Source organism: Lampetra fluviatilis, chromosome 65, assembly GCF_964198595.1.
Source record: "Lampetra fluviatilis chromosome 65, kcLamFluv1.1, whole genome shotgun sequence".
Lineage (NCBI taxonomy): Eukaryota > Metazoa > Chordata > Hyperoartia > Petromyzontiformes > Petromyzontidae > Lampetra > Lampetra fluviatilis.
In genome coordinates this window covers 4,090,419-4,116,991 of record NC_136339.1, presented here as the reverse complement: position 1 = coordinate 4,116,991, position 26,573 = coordinate 4,090,419, and the positions used below count along the sequence as shown (strand labels likewise).

Here is a 26,573-nt window from a genome sequence, read left to right as displayed (position 1 = left end):
CTCTAACGGCACACGGGTGGCTAGGAGATGTTGACTACCTCGCCTGGTACACAGGAGGTCGTGGGTTCGATCCCGACCCTGACGATGCCTGCTATTATATTTGGAGTTTGCGTGTCTCTTTCACTCATCATCATCACGGTGGCTAGGAGATGTTAACTACCTCGCCTGGTGTACAGGAGGTCGTGGGTTCGATCCCGACCCTGACGATGCCTGCTGCTGTATATTTGGAGTTTGCGTGTCTCTCATCATCATCATCACGGTGGCTGGGAGATGTTAACTACCTCGGCAAGTGCTGTTCGCTACTCGCTAACAGCACTTGCCCCAGCAGTGTGCCGAGGCTATCCGGTGGCGGGGAGGTGCTGTGGGTGGGTGGATGGGGGAGGTGGGACCTTTGGCTTTATATCTGTGTGCGTGCATTCGATGCAGACAACAACCCACGGGATAATGAATCACGAGGGGGTGGTGGTGGTGGTGGTGTCGTTGGGGAGCGGTGGCGCAGTGGTTAGCGCTGCGCTACGAACCCGGCACTCCCCGAGTTCGGTTACCCGCTCACGGCAACGCACCGGTGACGATTATCTGAACCGGTCCTGGGCCACCCCTAGGTCGACTCAGCCTCAAATGAGTAACCTGGCGTAGCGGTGTGTAGTAAACATCGCCACTGGGGAGACAAAGGCGGCCGGGCGTGGTGCTGGCCACCCACCCCCTCGTGTGCCGTGCCGGCCTTCATAGGTGCTCGCTAACAGCACTTGTCCCTACAATCCGTTAAGGCTATACGGGGGATCTTTGTCTTTGTATGTTCATAGGTGCTACTTGCTAACAGCACTTGCCCCTACAGTCTGTTAAGGCTATACGGGGGATCTTTGTCTTTTTGTGTTCATAGGCTGCTGCTACTCGCTAACAGCACTTGCCCCAACAGTCTGTTAAAGCTACACGGGGGATCTTTGTCTTTGTGTGTTCATAGGTGCTACTTGCTAACAGCACTTGCCCCTACAGTCTGTTAAGGCTACACGGGGGATCTTTGTCTTTGTGTGTTCATAGGTGCTGCTACTCGCTAACAGCACTTGCCCCTACAGTCTGTTGCAGGCTACACGGGGGATCTTTGGTTTCGTGGTGGGGAGGGGCAGAGCGGGAGGAGGGGGGGGGTAGCGGGGGGGTGAGGGGGGGGGGCTGCCCCCCCCCCCCGCTCCCCCCCCTCCCTCCCCCCGGTGCCGATAACAATGGTCGCCTCGTTCCCCCTGCGCTCATTTTTCATGCCGTTGTTTCTCATCGCGGAGAACGGGGGTCCAATTTAGGAGCCGTGCGATGAATTAGGCCGTAACTCACCAACCTTCCCCCCCCCCCACCCACCATCACCAACCACCACCCACCAACCCTCCCTCCCTCCCCACCAGCACCCCCCCCCACCAGCACCCCCCCCCACCACCAACCTCCCCCCCCCACAAACCCTCCCCTCCCACCCACCAACCCCTCCCCCCCACCACCACCAGCACCCCCCCCCACCACCACCAACCTCCCCCCGACCACCAACCCTCCCCCCCACCCACCAGCCCTCCCCCCCCACCACCAACCTCCCCCCCCCACCCACCAACCCTCCCCCCCCCCACCACCACCAGCACCCCCCCCCCCACCAACCCTCCCCCCCCACCACCACCACTCCCCCCCCCACTCGGGGCTGTGGAGGTGGTGGTGGGGGGGAAGGTTGGTGGGGGGAGGGTTGGTGGGGGGGGAGGTGGTGGTGGTGGTGGGGGGCTGGTTGATGGTGCGTGCCGAGACCACGCGGATGTGAGATGGATTTTGATGGTGGGCAGAGTGGCGTGTGGAGATACGTGAACACTCTCTCCCTCTCACTCTCTCCAGCCTCTCCTCGCTCTCTCCTGCCTCTCATCTCACTCTACTCCCCTCCACGCACTCTCCTGCCTCTCCCCTCTCATCTCACTCCACTCCCCTCTCATCTCACTCTACTCCCCTCCACGCACTCTCCTGCCTCTCCCCTCTCATCTCACTCCACTCCCCTCTCATCTCACTCTACTCCCCTCCACACACTCTCCTGCCTCTCCCCTCTCATCTCACTCCACTCCCCTCTCATCTCACTCCACTCCCCTCCACGCACTCTCCTGCCTCTCCCCTCTCATCTCACTCCACTCCCTTCTCATCTCACTCCACTCCCCTCCACGCTCTCTCCTACCTCTCCCCTCTCATCTCACTCCACTCCCCTCCACGCTCTCTCCTGCCTCTCCCTTCTCATCTCACTCCACTCCCTTCTCATCTCACTCCACTCCCCTCCACGCTCTCTCCTACCTCTCCCCTCTCATCTCACTCTACTCCCCTCCAAGCACTCTCCTACCTCTCCCCTCTCATCCCCCTCCCCTCTCATCCCCCTCCACTCCCTTCTCATCTCACTCCACTCCCCTCCACGCACTCTCCTCCCTCTCCCCTCTCATCTCACTCCACTCCCCTCCACGCACTCTCCTCCCTCTCCCCTCTCATCTCACTCTACTCCCCTCCACGCACTCTCCTGCCTCTCCCCTCTCATCTCACTCTACTCCCCTCCACGCACTCTCCTACCTCTCCCCTCTCATCTCACTCTACTCCCCTCCACGCACTCTCCTACCTCTCCCTCTCATCTCACTCTACTCCCCTCCACGCACTCTCCTACCTCTCCCCTCTCATCTCACTCTACTCCCCTCCACGCACTCTCCTACCTCTCCCCTCTCATCTCACTCTACTCCCCTCCACGCACTCTCCTACCTCTCCCCTCTCATCTCACTCTACTCCCCTCCACGCACTCTCCTGCCTCTCCCCTCTCATCTCACTCTACTCCCCTCCACGCACTCTCCTACCTCTCCCCTCTCATCTCACTCTACTCCCCTCCACGCTCTCTCCTGCCTCTCCCCTCTCATCTCACTCTACTCCCCTCCACGCACTCTCCTACCTCTCCCCTCTCATCTCACTCTACTCCCCTCCACGCACTCTCCTGCCTCTCCCCTCTCATCTCACTCCACTCCCCTCTCATCTCACTCCACTCCCCTCCACGCTCTCTCCTGCCCCCCCCCCCACCACCGCCCCCCATCGAGTCCACGTTCCCTGCAGGAATCCGACAAGCCGCAAAGCTCTTTAGCCGCTACGGCTCCCTACACCGCTGCGTTGTATTCATTAGTCCCTGTTGCCGCCACCACCACCCCTCCACCCCCCTTCTCACCGAACCAGGTTTGGTGTCTCGGCAACGAGTCCCGGTACCACGTTAACCGATCCGTCGATTCGGGCGCCCGGGAACTGTGGCTGGAGGGTTTGGCACCCGGGGTCAAGTACCGGCTTGAGGTCGCGGCACGGAACAGCGCCGGGGTCGGAGTTCACAGCGCGCCCAGGAGCGTCCTGATTGGTCAGTCGGACGGGCGGCGAGATCGTGCCAGGCTAGGTGCACTCGCTTGCTCGCTCGCCAACGCTCGCTCGTTCGTCTGCTCATTCGTATGCTCACCCGCACGCTCACCCGCACGCTCACCCGCTCATCCAGGATCACTCTTATAAATGAGACCAGAGTCTCGTCTCTTGAGTTCCCACTTTGTTTCGTGAGTTCAACCACCAACGCAACCACCACCACGACCACCATCACTACCGCCACCACCACCGCCACCACCACCACCACCACTGCCATCGCCACCACCACTGCCATTGCCAACACCGCCGCAATCACTACCACCGCCACCATCACCATCACCACCGCCACGACCACCATCACCACCGCCACCACCACCACTCACCACCACCACCACTACCACTGCCACCATCACCACCACCACGACCACCACCACCGCTACCACCACCGCCACCACCACCGCCACCACCGCCACAGCTATCGGTTCCGCGTCTCCCCCAGCTCCGGCGAGCGCGGTGCCGGCGGGCGGTGACGGTGACGGTGACCACCACCACCACCACCGTCACCACCCCCACCACCACCGCCACCACCACCACCGCCACCACCACCGCCACAGCTATCGGTTCCGCGTCTCCCCCAGCTCCGGCGAGCGCGGTGCCGGCGGGCGGTGACGGCGGCGGTGACGGTGACGGTGGCGGCGACGATCTGGCGGAGCAGATCACGGAGGTGGTGAAGCGACCGGCGTTCATCGCGGGCCTGGGCGCCGCCTGCTGGCTGCTGCTCGCCGCCCTCAGCGTGTGGCTCTACTGCCGGCGCAAGCGGCGGAAGACCCTCGCCGGATACGCCGGTGGGGCGGAGCGCCACGGTCACCACCAGCATCGTCACCGTGACTACTGTCACTGTCACCACCACCACCGTCACCACCACCACCGCCACTGTCACTGTCACCACCACCACCACCGTCACCACCACCACCGTCACCACCACTGGGGTGGGTGGGTGAGTGAGTGAGTGGGTGAGTGAGTGGGCGAGTGGGTGGGCGGGTGGGTGGGTGAGTGGGTGAGTCGGTGGATGGGTGGGTGGGTGAGCGAGTGGGTGAGTGGGTGAGTAAGTGAGTGAGTGGGTGGGTGGGTGGGTGAGTGGGTGAGTGAGGGTGAGTGAGGGTGAGTGAGTGGGTGAGTGAGTGAGTGAGTGAGTGAGTGAGTGAGTGAGTGAGTGAGTGGGTGAGTGAGTGAGTGAGTGAGGGAGTGAGTGGGTGGGTTGTGGGTGAGTGAGTGGGTGGGTGAGTGAGTGGCTGACTGGGTGAGTGGCTGGGTGAGTGAGTGGGTGAGTGGGCGAGTAGGTGAGTGAGTGGGTGAGTGGGTGAGTGGGTGGGCGGGTGGGTGAGCGAGTGGGTGGGTGGTAGTGGGGGGGAGGGACTTTCGTCTTTGTTGGTGACTTGGGCCGAGGCTCAGGTGTTGGACGATCCACACCCACTCTGCGTGTGTCTCTCTCTCCTTGTCGTTCCAGGCCAATCCTTCACGTTCACTCCGGCAGGTACCACGAGCCGGTGGCTCAAACCTCCTTCCTGGTTCCTGTTCGCTCTGTGCCTCTCGCTTATTTCCCTGTGTGTGTGTGTGTGTCCCTTGTCTGTGTGTGTGTCCCTTGTCTGTGTGTGTCTGTGTGTGTGTGTGTGTCTGTGTGTCTGTGTCTGTGTGTGTCTGTGTGTGTGTCTGTGTCTGTGTGTGTGTGTCACTTGTCTGTGTGTGTGTGTCTGTGTGTGTGTCACTTGTCTGTCTGTGTGTCTGTGTGTGTGTGTCTGTGTGTGTGTCTGTGTCTGTGTGTGTGTGTGTCACTTGTCTGTGTGTGTGTCTGTGTGTGTGTCTGTGTGTGTCTGTGTGTGTGTGTGTCTGTGTGTCTGTGTCTGTGTGTGTGTGTCTGTGTGTCTGTCTGTGTGTGTCTGTGTGTGTGTCTGTGTCTGTGTGTGTGTGTCACTTGTCTGTGTGTGTGTCTGTGTGTGTCTGTGTGTGTGTGTCTGTGTGTGTGTCTGTGTGTGTGTGTCTGTGTGTGTCTGTGTGTGTGTCTGTGTCTGTGTGTGTGTGTGTCACTTGTCTGTGTGTGTGTGTCTGTGTGTGTGTGTCACTTGTCTGTCTGTGTGTCTGTGTGTCTGTGTGTGTGTGTCTGTGTGTGATGTCACTTGTCTGTGTGTGTGTCTGTGTGTATCGCTTGTCTGTGTCTGTGTGCTGTGTGTGTCTGTGTGTGTGTCACTTGTCTGTGTGTGTGTCTGTGTGTGTGTCTGTGTGTGTCTGTGTGCGTGTGTGTCTGTGTGTGATGTCACTTGTTTGTGTCTGTGTGTGTGTGCTGTGTGTGTCTGTGTGTGTGTCACTTGTCTGTGTGTGTGTCTGTGTGTGTGTCTGTGTGTGTCTGTGTGCGTGTGTGTCTGTGTGTGATGTCACTTGTCTGTGTGTGTGTCTGTGTCTGTGTGTGTCTCGCTTGTCTGTGTCTGTGTGTGTGTGTGTCACGTGTCTGTGTGTATGTCTGTGTGTGTCTGTGTGTGTGTGTGTGATGTCACTTGTATGTGTGTGTGTCTGTGTGTGTGTTTGTGTGTGTCTGTGTCTGTGTGCTGTGTGTGTCTGTGTGTGTGTCTGTGTGTGTGTCTGTGTGTGTCTGTGTGTGTGTGTCTGTGTGTGTCTGTGTGTGTGTGTGTCTGTATGTGATGTCACTTGTATGTGTGTGTGTCTGTGTGTCTCGCTTGTCTGTGTCTGTGTGCTGTGTGTGTCTGTGTGTGTGTCTGTCTGTGTGTCTGTGTGTGTGTGTGTCTGTGTGTGTGTGTCTGTGTGTGTGTCACTTGTCTGTGTCTGTGTGTGTGTCTGTGTGTCTGTGTGTGCTGTGTATGTGTCACTTGTCTGTGTCTGTGTGTGTGTCTCCCTTGTCTGTGTGTCTGTGTGTGCTGTGTGTGTGTGTGTCACTTGTCTGTGTCTGTGTGTGTGTGCTGTGTGTGTGTGTCTCGCTTGTCTGTGTGTGTGTGTGTATGTGTCTCACTTGCCTGTCTCCTTGTGTGTGTGTCTCACTGTCTGTCTGTCTGTGTGTCCGTGTGTCTCACTGCCTGTCGCCCGGTCTGTGCGTCCACGTGTGTGTCCCCCTGTCTATCTGTCCGCGCCCTGGGCTGTGTGTGTCTGTGTTTGTGTCTGTGTGTGCTGTGTGTCTGTGTGTGTCTGTGTCTCACCGCCCGTGTCTGTCTCCTCGTGGTCCATTGCCTCGCCCGTCCGCCTCCTCGCCTCCGTGTCTGTCTGCGTGTCGAAGTCCGCCCTGGCAAATCACCACGCGGCTTGTCAGAGGTCGCAACCGGGTACCCGATACCCTACCCGATACCCGGCTACCCGTACCCGGCCGGGTATACGGGTACGGGTACCCGTTTGCGACCCTGGCGTGGCCGGGTACGGGTAGGCCGTGAGTCACCGTTTGTCACTCAATTCGGGTAGGGTACGGGTACGGGTAGGGAACGGTTACCCGTTCCCGGCCGGGTACAGGTACCGAGCGCGCTTGTGCCAGGCTAGGTGCAGGAGGTCACGTGACAGACCCAGGTGGTGCCACGGGTTCACTGACTGAGATGACCGGCAAATGCACCATCTGTGTGATCCCCTACTGTGCCAGGCTAGGTGCAGGAGGTCACGTGACAGACCCAGGTGGTGCCACGGGTTCACTGACTGAGATGACCGGCAAATGCACCATCTGTGTGATCCCCTACTGTGCCAGGCTAGGTGCAGGAGGTCACGGGACAGACCCAGGTGCCACGGGTTGACTGACTGAGATGGCCGGCAGATGCACCACCTGTGCTCCTCACTGTGCCAGGCTAGGTGCAGGAGGTCACGTGACAGACCCAGGTGCCACGGGTTGACTGACTGAGATGACCGGCAGATGCACCAACGCAAAAGACAAAGATCCCCCGTGTAGCCTCAACAGACTGTTGGGGCAAGTGCTGTTAGCGAGTAGCACCCTATGAAGGCCGGCACGGCACACGAGGGGGTGGGTGGCCAGCACCACGCCCGGCCGCCTTTGTCTCCCCCGTTGCGATGTTTACTACACACCGCACCAGGTACTCATTTGAGGCTGAGTGGACCTAGGGGAGGCCCAGGACCGGTTCAGATAATCGTCACTGGTGTTGGCCGTGAGCGTGAATCGATCCCGGGTCGCTGGGTTCATAGCGCAGCGTAGCGCTAACCACTGCACCACCGCTCCACTACACGCTACACTACACGCTCATACACACACAGGGATGGTGGTTGTGGTGGTGGTGCTTGTGGTGGTTTTTGGTGATGGTGGTTGTGGTGGTGGTTGTGGTGGTTGTTGTTGGGGGTGGTGGTTGTTGTTGGGGGTGGTGGTTGTTGTTGGGGGTGGTGGTGGTGCGTGTGGTAGTAGTGGTTGTTGTTGGTGGCGGTGGTTGAGGTGGTGGTGCTTGTGGTGGTGGTTGTTGAGGTGGTGGTGCTTGTGGTGGTGGTGGTGGTTGGTGGTTGTGGTGGTGGTGGTACGGGCAGGGAGTGTGGTCCCGCTGATAAGCCTCCCCCTTTCACGCTTTTCATTTTCATGGCCTATTTAGATTTTGTAGCTGCTGCTGCTACAGCTGTAGCTGCTGCTGCTGTAGCTGCTGCTGCTGCTGTAGCTGCTGTAGCTGCTGCTGCTGCTGTAGCTGCAGCAGCTAGAGCAGCTACAGCTGCTGCTGCTGCAGCTGTAGCTGCTGTAGCTGCTGCACCCCAGACATACACACCACACACACTCCAGACACACACACACCCCACACACACACACCCCACACACACACACACCACACACACACCACACACACCCCACACACACACACCACACACACACCACACACACACCACACACACACCCCACACACACACACCCCAGACACACACACCACACACACCCCACACACACACACACCACACGCACACACCACACACCCACACACCACACATCACACACACACCACACACACACACTACACACACACCCCACACACACACACCCCACACACACACACCCCACACACACACCCCACACACACTACACACACACCCCACACACAAACACCCCACACACACACACCCCACACACACACCACACACACCCCATACACACACCCCACACACACACACACCACCACACACACCAAACACACACTCCCCCCAAACACACACCCCAAACACACCACACACACCCCACACACACACACACACACCACACACACCCCAAACACACACACACACACCGCACACACACACCCCACACACACCACCCCACACCCTCCCATCACTCCCCGTTCCTCGTTGAACTGTCAACTCGCCGCTCCCTCCCGCGCCCGCCAGATCAGCACCACGGACAGCGGATCGCGGCGAGACAAAGGCAAAGGTTTCCCCCACCCCCCGGATAGCCTCTAACAGAATGTTGGGGCAAGTGCTGAAGAAACATGCGCACACAAAGACAAAGATCCCCCGTATAGTCTCTAACAGAATGTAGGGGCAAGTGCTGAAGACACGTGCACACACAAAGACAAAAATCCCCCGTATAGTCTTTAACAGAATGTTGGGGCAAGTGCTGTTAGCGAACGCACACGAAGGTGCAAAGACACGCACACAAAGACAAAGGTCCCCCGTATAGCCTTTAACACAATGTGGGGGCAAGTGCTGAAGACACATGCACACACAAATAGAAAGATCCCCCGTATAGCCTTCAACAGAATTTTGGGGCAAGTGCTGTTAGCGAATAGCAGCACCTATGAAGGCCAGCACAGCACACGAGGGGGTGGGTGGCCAGCACCACGCCCACCTGACCACCTTTGTCTCCCCGGTGGCGATGTTTACTACACATAGCGCCAGGTTATTCATTTGAGGCTGAGTCGACCTAGGGGAGGCCCAGGACAGGTTCAGATAATCGTCACTGATGGTGTTGGCCGTGAGCGGGAATCGAACTCGGGTGGCCGGGTTCGTAGCGCAGCGTAGCGCTAACCGCTGCACCACCGCTCCACACACGTACACACACGCACACACCCACACACCCACACACGCACACACGCACACACCCACACACCCACACATCCACACTCACACGCACAAACGCACACACATGCACGCGCGCGCACACACACACTCACACATCCACACACGCACACACGCACACACATCCACACACACCCACCCACACGCACACACACACACGCCCACACCCACATACACCCACACACACTCACACACACACGCACACACCCACACACGCAAACACACCTACACACACGTACACACGCACACACACACACCCACTCACACACACACCCACACACACACACGCACACACACACGCACACACACCCACACACGCAAACACACCTACACACACGCGCACACACACACACACACGCACCCACACACACACCCACACATACCCGCACACACACACGCCCACACACGCAAAGACACCTACACACACACCCACACCCGCACACACACACACCCACACACGCAAACACACCTACACACACGCGCACACACACGCACCCACACACACACCCACACACACCCACACACACCCGCACACATACACACCCACACACACACCTACACACACCCACACACACCTACACACACCTACACACACCCACACACACACACACCCACACACACGCACTCACACACACACACACACACCCGCACACACACACACCCATACACGCAAACACACCTACACACACGCGCACACACACACACACCCACACACACCCTCACACACCCGCACACACACCCTCACACACCCGCACACACACACGCCCACACACGCAAACACACCTACACACACACCCACACACCCACACACACCCGCACACATACACACCCACACGCACACACACCTACACACACACCCACACACACCTACACACACACGTACACACACACACTCACCCCCACACACACGTACACCCACACGTACACCTCCACACACACGTACACCCACACACACACACACAAACACCCACACATACCCGCACACACACACACCCACACACACACACACCTACACCCACCTACACACACACGCACCCGCACACACACCCACACACACCCACACACACCCACTAACGCACACACACACCTACACACACACGCGCACCCACACACGCACACACACCTACACACACACCTACACGCGCACACACACACGCACACACACGTACACCCACACACACACGTACACACGCACACCCACACACACCCACACACGCCCCGCACACACCCACACATACACACTCACACGCACACACACCTACACACGCACGTACACACACACGCACACACACCCACACACACTTGCACACCGGCATACACTCACACGCCCGCACCCACACACCCACCCACACACACACCCACACACACCTACACACGCACACACACACCCACACACGCAAACACACCTACACACACATGTACACGCGCACACCCACACACACACACACCCACACACACCCACGCACACACACACACCCACACACCCACACACCCGCACACACGCACACACGCACCCACACACACCTACACACGCACACACACACCCACTAACGCACACACACACCTACACACACACCTACACACACACGCGCACCCACACACGCACACACACCTACACACACACCTACACTCGCACACACACACGCACACACATGTACACCCACACACACACGTACACACGCACACCCACACACACACGCACCCGCACACACCCACACATACACACTCACACGCACACACACCTACACACACACGTACACACACACGCACACACCCACACACCCACACACACTTGCACACCGGCATACACTCACACGCCCGCACCCACACACCCACCCACACACACACCCACACACACCCACACACACACACACACACCTACACCCACACGCACACACACCTACACACACACGTACACGCGCACACCCACACACACCCACACACACCCACACACACCCACACACACCCACGCACACACACACACCCACACCCACACGCACACACGCACCCACACACACCTACACACGCACACACACACCCACACGCACACACTTACACCCACACGCACACACATACACACCCACACGCACACACACCTACACACACACCCACACACACGCACACACATACACACCCACACACACACACACCCACACACACACACACACCCACACACACACACGCACACACGCACCCACACGTACACACCTACACACACGCACACTCACACCCCCACCCGTCCCCCCCCCCCACACATACCCCCACACACCCCCACACACACACACATACCCCCCCCTCCCCACACACACCCACACACCCACACACACGCACGCACACACACACCTACACACACACCCACACACACGCACACACACGTACACGTACACACCCACACACCCACACCTACACCCACACGCACACACACACACGCACACACACGTACACCCACACACACGCCAGCCACCTTGAGCAGCGTTCAACATGAAGCGGGGACATTTCCTGGCATAATCCCGAAGGTCACGCGACTTGGGGATGGGGGTGGGAGGGAGTTGGGAGGACGAGATGGGGGGGGGGTGTTGGATTTGTTGAAATTATTAAAAATCACAGACGCATATTCCACACTGCGGGGCTTAATTCCCATCGGATTATAGTCTGCTGCGGGCTGTGAGTGGCTGGGTGGGTGGTGGTGGTGGTGTTGTGGGTGACTGGCTGGTGGTGGTGTTGTGTTGGTGGTGGTGGTGTTGTGTGGTGGTGGTGGTGGTGTTGTGTGGTTGGTGGTGGTGTTGTGTGGTGGTGGTGGTGTTGTGTGGTTGGTGGTGGTGTTGTGTGGGTGGTGGTGGTGTTGTGTGGTTGGTGGTGGTGTTGTGTGGGTGGTGGTGGTGTTGTGTGGTTGGTGGTGGTGGTGTTGTGTAGCTGGTGTTGTTGTTGTGTGGCTGGCTGATGGTGGTGTTGTTGTTGTGTAGCTGCTGGTGTTGTTGTTGTTGTGTAGTTGGTGGTGGTGGTGTGTAGCCAGGAATGTGTCGAATTTTGCGAGCTGTAAAACGAGCGTCTGGGGAGCTGCGATAACGACTTTGGCCTGTAAAGGAGGAGTGGTGGCGCTTTGCTTGCGGGGGGGGGGGGAGGAGGAGGGGGAGGTGGAGGCAGGGAATGGTGGGGATGTGAAGCGGTGAGGGGGAGGGGTCCTTCGTTAGAACGGCGACCTTAGAATTAATGTGGCGGTGTAATCTCCGCGGCAACCTTGAACCCTCGAATCCTTCTTGAGCCGACGCTGTTCGAACAGCGGCAATTCTGGAGCCTTAGAAGTGCGTCTGATGTTGCGATCGTGGCCGTGTTTGGGTGCCGTCTGTTGTCGAGATGAACGTCAATCATCGTTGTTGTCGTTGTCGTTGTTGTTGTCGTTGTTGTTGTCGTCGTTGTTGTTGTTGTCGTTGTTGTTGTCGTTGTTGTTGTTGTCGCTTTACGCGGGGCGTTAATTAAACCGAGGTGACATCGTCCATCAGCAACATGGTGATCAGCAGCAGCAGCAGCAACATCAGTAGCAAGATCATCATCAGCAGCAGCAGCTACATAAGCAGCATCATCGTCAATATCGTCATCAGCACCATCGTCAATAACATCATCAATATCAGTAACATCAACAGCATAATCGGCAGCAGCAACATCATCAGCAGCATCATCATCATCAATGTCAGCATCATCAGCAGCATCATCAGCAGCATCATCAGCACAGATGGTGCATCTTCCAGCCATCTCAGTCAGTCAACCCACGGCACCACCTGGGTCTGTCCTGTGACCTCCTGCACCTAGCCTGGCACAGTAGGGGGCACTGCTGGTGTATCTGCCAACCATCTCAGTCAATCAAAACAAGGCACCTGGGTCTGTCCCGTGACCTCCTGCACCTAGCCTGGCACAGTAGGAGACACAGGTGGTGCATCTTCCAGCCATCTCAGTCAGTCAACACATGGCACCACGTGGGTCTGTCACGTGACCTCCTGCAAGCAGCGAGAGCCTTCCACGTGATAGGCTCAAAGTGCACCTAGCCTGGCACAACCGCCCTGGTGACGATTGTTGTTGTGTGCGGGGAGCGGTGGTGCAGTGGTAAGCGCACTCACGGCCAACACCAAAGTGGGGATTTATTTATTTATCCCTCCTCGCCTAGGTCTACTCGGCCTCAAATTAGTACCTGGGTGAAGCACAAAGAAAAATAGACAACCACTACTAGTTCACTCAGCAACACACTCACCCACACACTCACCACTAGTACACTCACCCATACACTCACTCACTCACCTACACACTCAACAACAACAACCGCCATTCGCCACTAAGTGGCGGTGACGTCACCACGACGCTTGTGCCAGGCCAAGTGCACCTTGAGGCCACGTGAAGTGTCGAACGCCCGCTGGCAGGAGGTCACGGGGCAGACCCAGCAGGTGCCACGGGTCGACTGACTGAGATGACCGAGATGACCGAGATGACTGGCTGATGTACCACCTGTGCCCCCTACTGTGCCAACTTGCTGTGCTTTAGCCATCCGGCGCTCCGCTCGTTGTTGTGAGCGTCGCTCCTCCGCCCTCCGTTGTTGTTGGAGGGCGACTGCCTCCAACTGCCCAGTAGCGTCCTTTACGAGCCTCCTCCACAGAGGCCGATCTTGACACCGCTGGTACCAGTCATCGGCAAGTCCACTCAGCTCCACGTCCTCCTGTACCACATCACTCCATCTCTTCTCTAGCCCGTGCCGCGCCCGCTTAGCCCCCTCGATCCGGCCGAACAAATGCTGTTTAGGCATGCGGTGACTGGGCATGCGGGCTACATGACCCAGCCAACGCAGCCTTGCCTGCCGGAGGAGCTCACCGATGGGACTTTGCCAAGATCTTTCAAGGATTTATGAGCTCACACAATCCAGCCTGGTTAAACCCAGGATGGATCGTAGGTAGGCCAGCCTCAATGTTTCTAACCGGCGAAGATGCTCCATTAGGGTGGTCCACGTTTCGCAAGCGTAGAGAAGGGAGGGAATGACTGTGGCCGAGAAGACCTGAAGCTTCGTGCGGAGCGACAGACCAGGTAGCTTCCACACAGCGTTACGCAACCGATGAAAATATATTGCCGCTTGACTGATTCGGAGTGAGACCTCTGCTGTTAAACCGGAGCCGGTCATGAGCACACTGCCCAGGTATGGGAAACTCTGCACTTTCTCCACAACTTCCCCATCACCGATTGGGAGATGTGGGGGTGGAGTGTCCGATGGTACAAAATACCCAGGCAGGTGCTTAGTTTTTGTGGGGCTTATGGTAAGGCCCACCTCTTAGTGGCACACTCCAGTCTCAGCAGCAGCGTCTCCAATTACTCCTCTGAATGAGCTATTACCAAATCATCGGCATACATAACGTGGTTGACCAATAGGGAGCCATCCCTCGATCGCACCCGGGCGTCGATCAGCCTCCCATTATATCTGTACCAAATGGAAATTCCCCCAGTACAGCTATTGAAGGCTTCACGAACTACGTGGTCAAAATAGATGTTAAATAATGTGGGAGCCAGCGGACATCCCTGTCGCACCCCAAGGTGTACAGGGAAAGGCTCTGACTCCCTGCCACGTAGTTTTACCCGGGCCCGCTCACCATCATGAAGGTCCTTAATGATCATGAGCAGAGGGTCAGGGACTCCGAAAGCACGAAGAACAACCCAGAGCCCAGGCCTACTGATGGTATCATAGGCCTTGACCAGGTCAATAAAGCAGAGATGTAGGTCTTGTTGGAATTCCCTACACCTCTGCTGTAGCAGACGGACAGAAAATATGGCATCTGTGCAGGACCGCCCTTTCCTGAAACCGCATTGGGGCTTCGCAAGCCTCTCCTCAGCGTGCCTTGCAAGGCGATGTTGAATTATCCTTGCCAGGACCTTTCCCGGCACACACTCACCCACACACTCACCCACACACTCAGCCACCCACACACTCACCCAACCACACACACACTCAGCACTAGTACACTCACCACTAGTACACTCACCCACACACTCAGCCACACACTCACTCACCCACCCACACACCTAACCACACACACACTCACCACTAGTACACTCACCCACACACTCACCCACACACTCACTCACCCACACACTCACCCACACACTCACACACTCACCCCACCACACACTCACTCACCCACACACTCACTCACCCACACACTCACTCACCCACACACTCACCCACACACTCACCCACACACTCACTTACCCACACACTCACCCACACACTCACCCAACACACTCACCCACACACTCACCCACACACTCACTCACCCACACACTCACCCAACCACACACTCACTTACCCACACACTCACCCACCCACCCACCCACTCACCCACACACTCACCCACACACTCACCCACCCACACACTCACCCACACACTCACCCACACACTCACCCACACACTCACCCACACACTCACTTACCCACACACTCACCCACACACTCACCCAACACACTCACCCACACACTCACCCACACACTCACCCACACACTCTCATATCTGTCAACCCCTTATGAGTGCCGACCTTATTACAGACCAATTCAGACCGTATTGGTCACGCCGTGCCCTTTATACATCTCAACGTTCATCCTACAAAGTCCCATCACAAGGGAGAAATGCAAACAAATTGACAATCACCACTACCACACCCACCACTAGTACACTCACCTACCCACACACCCACCCACACACCCACCCACACACCCACCCACACACTCACCCACCCACATGCTCACCCACACACTCACCCACACACTCACCCACACACTCAGCCACCCACACACTCACCCACCCACACACTCACCCACACACTCACCCACACACTCACCCACACACTCAGCCACCCACACACTCACCCACCCACACACTCACCCACACACTCACCCACACACTCAGCCACCCACACACTCACCCACCCACACACTCACCCACACACCCACACACACACTCAGTATGCGTTGACACGGTATGTGCTGGCCACCCACCCACACCCTCGTTTGCCTTAATAGGCGCTGCTCCGCGAACAGCACAGCACTTGCCCCCAACAGCCCGTGAAGGCTATACGGGGGCCCTTTATCATTTGTGTGCATGTGTGCATGCCTGTGTGTGTGTGTGTTCCTGTGTGTGTGTTCCTGTGTGTGTGTGTGTTGCTGTGTGTGTGTTCCTGTGTGTGTGTTTCTGTGTGTGTGTGTGTTCCTGTGTGTGTGTGCGTGCCTGTGTGTGTGTGTGTTCTCAGTGGCGTTTCAGAGAGGGGACATGGCCCTGACAAGTGGCAACCGGTAAGTGGGAACACACACACGGGAACACACACACACACGGGGACACACACACACTGGAACACACACACTGGAACACACACATACGGTAACACACACACACACAGGGGGACACACACACACACACTGGAACACACACACACACGGGAACACACACACACACACGAGGACACACACACACACTGGAACACACACATACGGGAACACACACACACACCATGGGACACACACACACACACTGGAACACACACACACACACACGGGAACACACACACACACACACGGGAACACACACACACGGGAACACACACACACTCGTGTGCTGTGCCGACCTTCATAGGTGCTGCTACTCGCTAACAGCACTTGCCCCTACAGTCTGTTGAGGCTACACGGGGGATCTTTGTCTTGTCTGTTCAGGCTCAATGGGGGATATCGCTCACCATTGATCGCTGCTGACAAATCAACGCTCACCACCCCTCACCTCTCACCAATCGCCACTCACCATCGACCGCCGCTCACCAATCGCCACTCACCATCGATCGCCACTCACCAATCACCGCTCACCACCCCTCACCACTCACCGCCCCTCACGGCTCACCACTCACTGCTCACCGCCCTTCACCACTCACCGCTCACCAATCACCGCTCACCACCCCTCACCAATCGCCGCTTACCACTCCTCACCGCTCACCAATCACTGCTCCTCACCACTCACCAATCGTCGCTCACCGCTCACCGACAGTATCTCACCGCCCCTCACCGCTCACCAATCGCTACTCACTGCTCACCGACATTCTCTCACCGCTCACCAATCGCCGCTCACTGCCCCTCACCACTCACCTCTCACCACTCACCGCCCCTCATCACTCACCGCTCACCGCCCCTCACCGCTCACCAATCGCCGCTCACTGCCCCTCACCACTCACCTCTCACCACTCACCGTCGCTCACCACTCACCACCCCTCATCACTCACCGCTCACCGCCCCTCACCGCTCACCAATCGCCGCTCACCGCACCTCACCGCTCACCGACAGTCTCTCACCGCTCACCAATCACAACTCACCACTCCTCACCACCACTCACCAATCACCGCTCACCGCCCCTCACCGCTCGCTCACCCCTCACCCCTCACCGCTCCCACGGGTGTTGACCTTTGCCCTCTCCGTGTCTCTGTGTCTCCGCTGGTGTCAGGCCGCCGGCGCTGGGAGCAGGCCGCCGTCCCGGCACCGGCGGCCCCTGCCCCTGGCTGGCCGACGCGTGGCCGGCGGCCGGGAGCGGGGGCCTCAACGCCATGGCCAGCCCTGAGGCCTGCGGGCAGGCCGAGCCGGGCCTCACCCTACACGGTGACCGCTCACCACTCCTCACGGCTCACCAAGCACCGAGCCACTCACCACTCACCGCTCACCGCTTGCCACTCACCACTCCTCAACGCCATGGCCAGCCCTGAGGCCTGCGGGCAGGCTGAAACGGGCCTCACCTTGCACGGTGACCTGCTCACCACTCCTCATCGCTCACCACACCTCACCGCTCACCACTCACCACTCACCGCTTGCCACTCACCACTCCTCAACGCCATGGCCAGCCCTGAGGCCTGCGGGCAGGCCGAGCCGGGCCTCACCCTACACGGTGACCTGCTCACCACTCCTCACTGCTCACCAAGCACTGAGCCACTCACCACTCACCACTCACCGCTCACCACTCACCACTCATCACCACTCACCGCACCTCACCGCTCACCGCTCACCAATCCTCACCGCCATGCCCAGCCCTGAGGCCTGCGGGCAGGCTGAGCCAGGCCTCACAGTGCACGGTGACCGCTCACCACTCCGAGCCACTCATCATATCTCACCACTCCTCACCGCTCACCACGCCTCACCACTCCTCACCACTCACCACTCCTCACCGCCATGCCCAGTCCTGAGGCCTGCGGGCAGGCTGAGCCAGGCCTCACAGTGCAAGGTGACCTGCTCACCACTCCTCACCACTCCTCAACACTCACCGCTCACCGCACCTCACCACTCACCACTCCTCACCGCCATGCCCAGCCCTGAGGCCTGCGGGCAGGCTGAGCCAGGCCTAACCCTACACGGTTACCCGCTCACCACTCCGAGCCACTCACCACTCCTCACCACTCACCACTCCTCACCGCTCACCACTCACCACTCCTCACCATCATGCCCAGCCCCGGGGCCTGCGGGCAGACTGAGCCGGGCCTCACACTGCACGGTGACCTGCTCACCACCCCTCACCACTCGCCACTCACCACTCCTTATCGCTCGCCACTCCTCGCCGCTCACCACTCACCACTCCTCACTGCTCACCATTCCTCACCGCTCCTCACTCACCACTCCTCACCACTCTTCACCGCTCCTCACCGCTCACCACTAACCACACCTCACCACTCACCACTCCTCACCACTCCTCACCACTCCTCACCGCTCACCACTCACCACTCCTCACCACTCACCACTCCTCTCCGCTCACCACTCCTCACCACTCACTACTCCTTTCCGCTCGCCACTCTTCACCACTCACCAATCACCGCTCACCACTCCTCACCGCTCCCCACTCACCACTCCTCTCCACTAACCAATCACCGCTCACCACTCCTCACCACTCACCAATCGCCACTTGCCACTCCTCACCACTCACCACTCCTCGCCGCTCACCACTCATCGCTGCTCAGCAATTGCCGATCAGAAACTGCCAATCCTCTCCGCTCACCAATTACCGGTCACCACTCACTGATCACCACTCACCGCTCAGTAATCACCGCTCACCACTCACTCAGCCTCACTCCCTTGGTCACTCACTCGTTTGTCCATCTGTCTGTCTGCCTGTCTGTCTGTTGTCTGGTCCACTCATCTGCCTATCCATCCATCCATTCGTCCCTCTGTCTGTCCGTCCATTCCTCTGCTCATATATCCATCTCTTCACCTGTCCATCTACCCATCCATTTGTCCTTCCGTTCATCCATCCATCCATCTATTCACCTGTCCATCCACCCATCTATCAGTCTGTCCATCCTTCCATCTGTCTATCCATTCATGTTTTCACCTGTCACATCTACCCATTTGTACGTCTGTCTGCCTGTCCCACTTATCTGTCCGTCCATCCGTCTGTCTGTCCGTCCATCCATCTGTTCACCTGTCCATCCATGTATCCGTCCGCCTCTCCTCCTGTCCCATCCATCCATCATCTGTTCACCTGTCCAACTATCCATCCATGTGCCCGCCCGCCCGCCCGCCTGTCCCATCTATCCGTCCGTCCATCCAACTTGTCCGTCCACCGGAACGGGACAACTTCCACAGACGCGGGGCCACTGCTGTTCTACTCGGAGGACAAGTCCTGCACGCTGCTGTCGGACAGCGCCATCTACAGCAGCATCAATCACGGCGGCAGCGGCAGTGGTGGCGGCTACAGCGGCGGTGGCAGCAAAGTCTCATCGGCAACGCGTCGCGGCGGTGGTGGTGGTGGCGGTGGTGGCAGTGGTGGCAGTGGTGGTGGTGGTGGCTGTTCGGCCGTGACCCTGATGGCGCTACCCAGCCCCGGCGGCCACAGCTTGGCGTCGCCGTACGCGATGACGCCGCTCATCTGCTCCTCGTCGATTGGCGGCAGCGGTGAAGGAGGTGGAGGAGGAGGTGGAGGAGGAGGGGGCTCGCCGCTGCCGTGGGGAGTGAGGGCGCCAGACGTCACCCTGGGGGTCGTGGAGCGGGGAGCGTACCGCCAGGGTGAGCCGTCGATGGTCATCATCGTCGTCGTCAACATTATTGTCGTCATCATCGTTATCCTCACCGTCGTCGTTTGCAACATGGCTGCGAGCGTCACCACGCGGCCACGGAACTTGGCCACTCGCTCGATCGCTCACAAATATATTCGTTCATTCACTCACGTGTCCACCCACGCGGTCGCCTGCTCGCTCACCCACTCACCCATCCAGTCATCCACCCACACAACCACCCACTCACCCATTCACGCACCCAGCCATCCACCCACACAATCACCCACTCACTCACCCAATGACCCACACACAAAACCACCCATCCACTCCACCATTCACTCAATCACTCACCCACTCACTCACTCAGTCGCTTATCTACTCACGACTTGAGTCATTCATTCACCCCGTCACCCACCCACCCGCTCACCCACCCACCCACCCATTCACCCACTCACCCACTCACCCACTCACCCACCCACCCACTCACCCACCTACCCACCCACTCACCCACTCACCCACCTATTCACCCACCCGCTCACCCACCCACCTCGCTGTCTCTTGAGCGAGGAGACGCGAGTCTGGGGTGAATGACTGTGACCCCCCCCCCCACCCCCCCTCCCACCCGTCTTTGTCTCCCCTTTGCCCCCCTCGTCCAGACCTCGGCCGCTCGTCTCCCACGCACGGCTCGTGTGCCGAGTCCGAGTACAGCAGCGGCGCCTCGGGTGAGCCGATGGCGGTGGAGCAAGCGGGCTCGTCGCGGTATCCATCTGTGCGGAGTTTCTGAGCTGCTGTTGTTGTTGTTGTTGTGGATGTTGTTCTGTTTGCCCGGTGGGGTCTTCTCAGGCTTTTACGGGCTTTCAATGTTAAAGGCTCCCTATAGCGTCCAATGTTAAAGGCGCCCATAGATTTCAATGTTAAAGGCGCCCATAGATTTCAATGTTAAAGGCGCCCATAGATTTCAATGTTAAAGGCTCCCAATAGCTTCCAATGTTAAAGGCTCCCATAGATTTCTATGATAAAGGCCTCCCAATAGCGTTCAGTATTAAAGGATCCCATAGCGTTTAGTGTTAAAGACTCCCAATAGCGTTCAGTATTAAAGGATCCCATAGCGTTTAGTGTTAAAGACTCCCAATAGCGTTCAATGTTAAATACTCCCATAGCGTTGAGTTTTAAAGGCTCCCATCGCGTTCAGTGTTAAAGGCTCCCACAGCTTTCAGTGTTAAAGACTCCCAATAGCTTTCATTGTTAAAGGCTCCTACAGTGTTCAGTGTTAAAGGCTCCTAATAGTTTTCATTGTTAAAGGCTCCCACAGCTTTCAGTGTTAAAGGCTCCCACAGCTTTCAGTGTTAAAGGCTCCCAATAGTTTAAATGTTAAAGGCTCCCATAGCGTTCAGTGTTAAAGGCTCCCAAAGACTTCAATGTTAAAGGCCCCCATAGCGTTCAGTGTTCGACTCCCCATAGCGTTCAGTATTAAAGGATCCCGTAGCTTTGATTGTTAAAGACTCCCATGGCGTTCAGTGTTAAAGGCTTCCAAAGCATTCAATGTTAAAAGCTTTTATAGCGTCAACAGGTGAGTGAACGATTTTACGAGTGAGTGAGTGAGCGAGCGAGCGAGCGAACGAATGATTGAACGGGCGAGTGAATGGGTGAGTGCATGTGCGAATTGATGAATGAGTGAATTAGTGGGTGAGTGAACGAGTGAATTCGGGACGTGATGAAAGCGAGTGAACGGATGCGTGAATCTACGTGAACGAGTGAGTGAATCATTGAGCGTGCGCGTATATACGCGTGGTGCGTGAATGAGCGAGCCAGCGCATGAATTTCGTGGGCAATCTGCGCGCGAGATGTTTCAAGTTTCAAGTTTAATTTGATTAGGTATAGCCCTGTGAGCCATTCGGCTCTTGAATCGGGTGCAACCGCAACTGAAACAAAAAAAAATAACCTGTAAAAACAAAGTTTTTCACTATAAATCCTTTATATGCGTGGCGGCTAGAGTCCTCTCGTCCTCTGGCTTGAGATGGCTGCCACCTATGGGTCAGATGATTGCCTGCCACCATTAAGCAATTGGTAATTAAATATAATTAATTTTTTCCTAAAAAGTGTAAAATTTTAAATTGTCACGCACAACGAGTCTGTGTGCAAAATGTCAGCTCGATTGGATCACGGGAAGTGGGTTAAAAAACGACTGAAAGATTTGCATGGTCGTAAGCTTGCAAGCAAGCAAGCAAGTGAACTTAATATAAATGATTTAAAAAAAAAACAAAAACGTGAACAAGAAAACATCTAAACATCTGTGCGCTCGGGCGAGCGACCGAACGATCGAGAGAATGAATCCGCCGCTTGCTAGCGCGGACGGAATGTCACGAACGAATTCACGAATGAATGAAGGGGCGTACGAACGAACGACGGCAGCCATCTTCTTGGTTCTTTCGGTAAAGTCACGTAAAAGGGAAGTAATAAAATAATAAAAATAAAACATAATAAAATAAAATAATTATTATGTTTTATTTTTATTATTTTATTACTTCCCTTCTACGTGACTTTACCGAAAGAACCAAGAAGATGAATCCCTGCAGTCACGAAAACTTTACATCGAGACGGCAGCCATGTTGTCGTTGGCCGCGTGTACACTGCAGGTGGGAGGAGCAACAGGAAGAGGCGGGGCAAAGTGGCGGTTGGGGGCAAGGTGGGGGGGGCGGGGGGCGCCCCCCGGTGGAGGGTGGGGGGATGACAGCCTCCCCACCCCACCCACCAACCACATCCTCTACAGCGACAGGTGGGGGTGGGTGTCACGTGGCAGTGACGTCACAATGCTTGTCGTCCGTCTCCTCCCCCCCTCCCCGCACCTGTGATTGGCTACATACGGTGGCAAAGAAGTTCAACAGCCATAGATACAAACTGCGTTACGCTACACTATACACTACTTTATACTATACACTACACTATACACTATGACACTACTATATACAATACACTACACTATACACTACTTTATACTATACACTATACTACATTACTACACACTACACCATACACTACTATACACTACTTTCTACTATACACTACACCATACACTACGACACTACTATACACTACACTATACACTACATTACTACACACTACACCATACACTACTATACACTACTTTCTACTATACACTACACCATACACTACGACACTACTATATACTATACACTACACTATACACTACGACACTACTATACACTACACTATACACTACTATACATTACACTATACACTACACCATATACCACTATACACTACTTTATACTATACACTATAGTACATTACTATACACTACACCATACACCACTATACACTACTTTATACTATACACTACACTACTATACACTACACTATATACTACACTATATACTACACTATACACTACACTATACAATACTAAATACTACACACTATACTACATTACTATACACTACACCATACACCACTATACACTACTTTCTACTATACACTACACCATACACTACACTATACACTACGACACTACTATACACTACACTATACACTACTATACATTACACTATACACTACACCATACACCACTATACACTACTTTATACTATACTCTATAGTACATTACTATACACTACACCATACACTACTTTATACTATACACTATACTACATTACTATACACTACACCATACACTACTATACACTACTTTATACTATACGCTACACTATACACTACTTTATACTATACACTACACTATACACTACCATATATTTCGATTTAAAGCTTTCGTGACTGCAGGGATTCATCTTCTTGGTTTTTTCGGTAAAGTCACGTAGAAGGGAAGTAATAAAATAATAAAAATAAAACATGTTAAATTTTATTATGTTTTATTTTTATTATTTTATTACTTCCCTTCTACGTGACTTTACCGAAAAAACCAAGAAGAACACTACCATATACTATACACTACACCATACACTACTATACACTACTTTATACTATACACTACACCATACACTACTTTATACTATACACTATACTACATTACTACACACTACACCATACACCACTATACACTACTTTATACTATACACTACACCATACACTACTTTATACTATACACTATACTACATTACTACACACTACACCATACACCACTATATACTACTTTATACTATACACTACACCATACACTACTTTATACTATACACTATACTACATTACTACACACTACACCATACACTACTATACACTACGACATGACTATACCACGCACGCTACCAAATAAGTTAAACGCGCCCGGCCCGTGCCCCCACCACCCCCCCACCACCCCCCACCACCCCCATCCCCCCCTACCACCTTCCCACCCCACCCCCCCACCCCCCCCACCCCCCCCACCAACCCCCCACCACCCCCACCCTCCCCTACCACCTTCCCACCCTACCCCCCCACTCCCCCCACCCCCCCCACCCCCCCCACCAACCCCCCCACAACCCCCACCACCCCCCCACCCCCCCCACCAACCCCCCACTAACCCCCACCACCCCCCCACCAACCCCCCCACAACCCCCCACCACCCCCCCCACAACCCCCCACAACCCCCCACAACCCCCCACCACCCCCCCACCACCCCCCACAACCCCCCACCCCCCCCTACCACCCCCCACCAACCCCCCCACTACCCCCCACCAACCCCCCTACCACCCCCCCACCCCACCCCCCCACCCTACCACCCCCCACCCCACCCCCCACTCCCCCCACCCCCCCACCCCCCACCCCCCCCCCACCACCCCCCCCCCCCCCGCACAACGCTGCAGCTTCTCCTCCGAGTGGTGCCCGGTCCCGCCGGAGCGCACCTACCTGCGCCACGGTCTCGACGTGGAGGACGAGGAGGGCCCACAGACGCCGCCGCCGACTCCGCCCGTCCGCGGCGCCGCCTCATCCGGTGCCCCGTCGATAGGTGCCAGTGCCGGTGCCGTTGCCGGCGCTCTGCCGATCGGTGCCGGAGAGCGCCGTGCCGGGCAGCAGCCACCGCCGCCGCCGCCACCACCACCGCCGGTCCTGCCCTACGGTCACCGGCCCGGTGGAGCGATCGGCCCCTCGCCGATGATGGAGGTGGAGGAGGAGAGGCACCCCATGCTGCGGTAAGGGGGGTGGGGTGGGGGGGCGGGGGGGGGGGCGGGGGGGGCACCACGTTCTCTTTTGGTTTGGTTTCCGCCGGGACCAGGAAATGTAGTGCCGAATCGAGTGGGTGGGTGGGTGGGTGAGAGAGTGAGTGAGTGGGTGTGTGGGTGAGTGGGTGGGTGAGTGGGTAGGTGGGTGGGTGGGTGGGTGAGTGGGTGGGTGGGTGAGTGGGTGGGTGGGTGGTTGGGTGAGTGGGTGAGGGGGTGAGTGGGTGGGTGAGTGGGTGGGTGAGTGGGTGGGTGGGTGAGTGGGTGGGTGAGTGGGTGGGTGAGTGGGTGGGTGAGTGAGTGGATGAGTGAGTGAGGGGGTGGGTGGGTGAGTGAGTGAGTGAGTGGGTGGGTGGGTGAGTGGGTGGGTGGGTGAGTGGGTGGGTGAGTGAGTGGGTGGGTGAGCGGGTGAGTGAGTGGGTGCGTGAGTGGGTGGGTGAGTGGGTGGGTGGGTGAGTGGGTGAGTGAGTGAGTGAGAGGGTGAGTGGGTGAGTGAGTGAGTTTGTGGGTGGGTGGGTGAGTGGGTGAATGGGTGGGTGGGTGAGTGGGTGAGTGGGTGAGTGAGTGAGTGAGCGAGTGAGCGGGCGAGTGAGTGGGCGAGTGGGCAGGTGACGATTACCTCAACCGGTCCTGGGCCTCCCCTAGGACAACTCAGCCTCAAACGAGTACCCCGGTGCCATGTGTAAACATCGCCACCGTGGGGAGACAAAGGCGGCCGGGCGTGGTGTTGGCCACCCACCCCTTCGTAGCTGCTCCCCGCTAAGCTAGCGCGGAACTTGCACCCAAGGCTCTGTTGAGGCTACCTGGGGGACCTTTGCCTCTGTGTTGTGTAGACACGTGGAGGCTGCGTACGAGATGGAGACCGACGCTGTGGATGAGGAGGTGGATGACGAGGTGGAGGTGGAGGAGGAGGAGGGGGAGGAGGTGGGCGACGCGAGGGCGGTGAACGTCCGT

At 56.8% G+C, this 26,573-nt stretch overlaps 1 protein-coding gene across 1 annotated transcript in view; it reads left to right on the top strand.

The window, feature by feature from the left end:
* The window catches only part of LOC144952032 (roundabout homolog 2-like), a 41,761-nt gene that overhangs the window by 15,151 nt on the left and 37 nt on the right, over positions 1 to 26,573 (top strand). Inside the window, 11 exon segments of the mRNA XM_078882423.1 lie at positions 3,208 to 3,379; positions 4,014 to 4,220; positions 4,883 to 4,909; positions 16,687 to 16,729; positions 17,919 to 18,070; positions 20,039 to 20,175; positions 20,417 to 20,458; positions 21,105 to 21,170; positions 23,085 to 23,224; positions 25,266 to 25,592; positions 26,453 to 26,561. Coding sequence (XP_078738549.1) covers positions 3,208 to 3,379; positions 4,014 to 4,220; positions 4,883 to 4,909; positions 16,687 to 16,729; positions 17,919 to 18,070; positions 20,039 to 20,175; positions 20,417 to 20,458; positions 21,105 to 21,170; positions 23,085 to 23,224; positions 25,266 to 25,592; positions 26,453 to 26,561 — 1,422 coding nt within the window.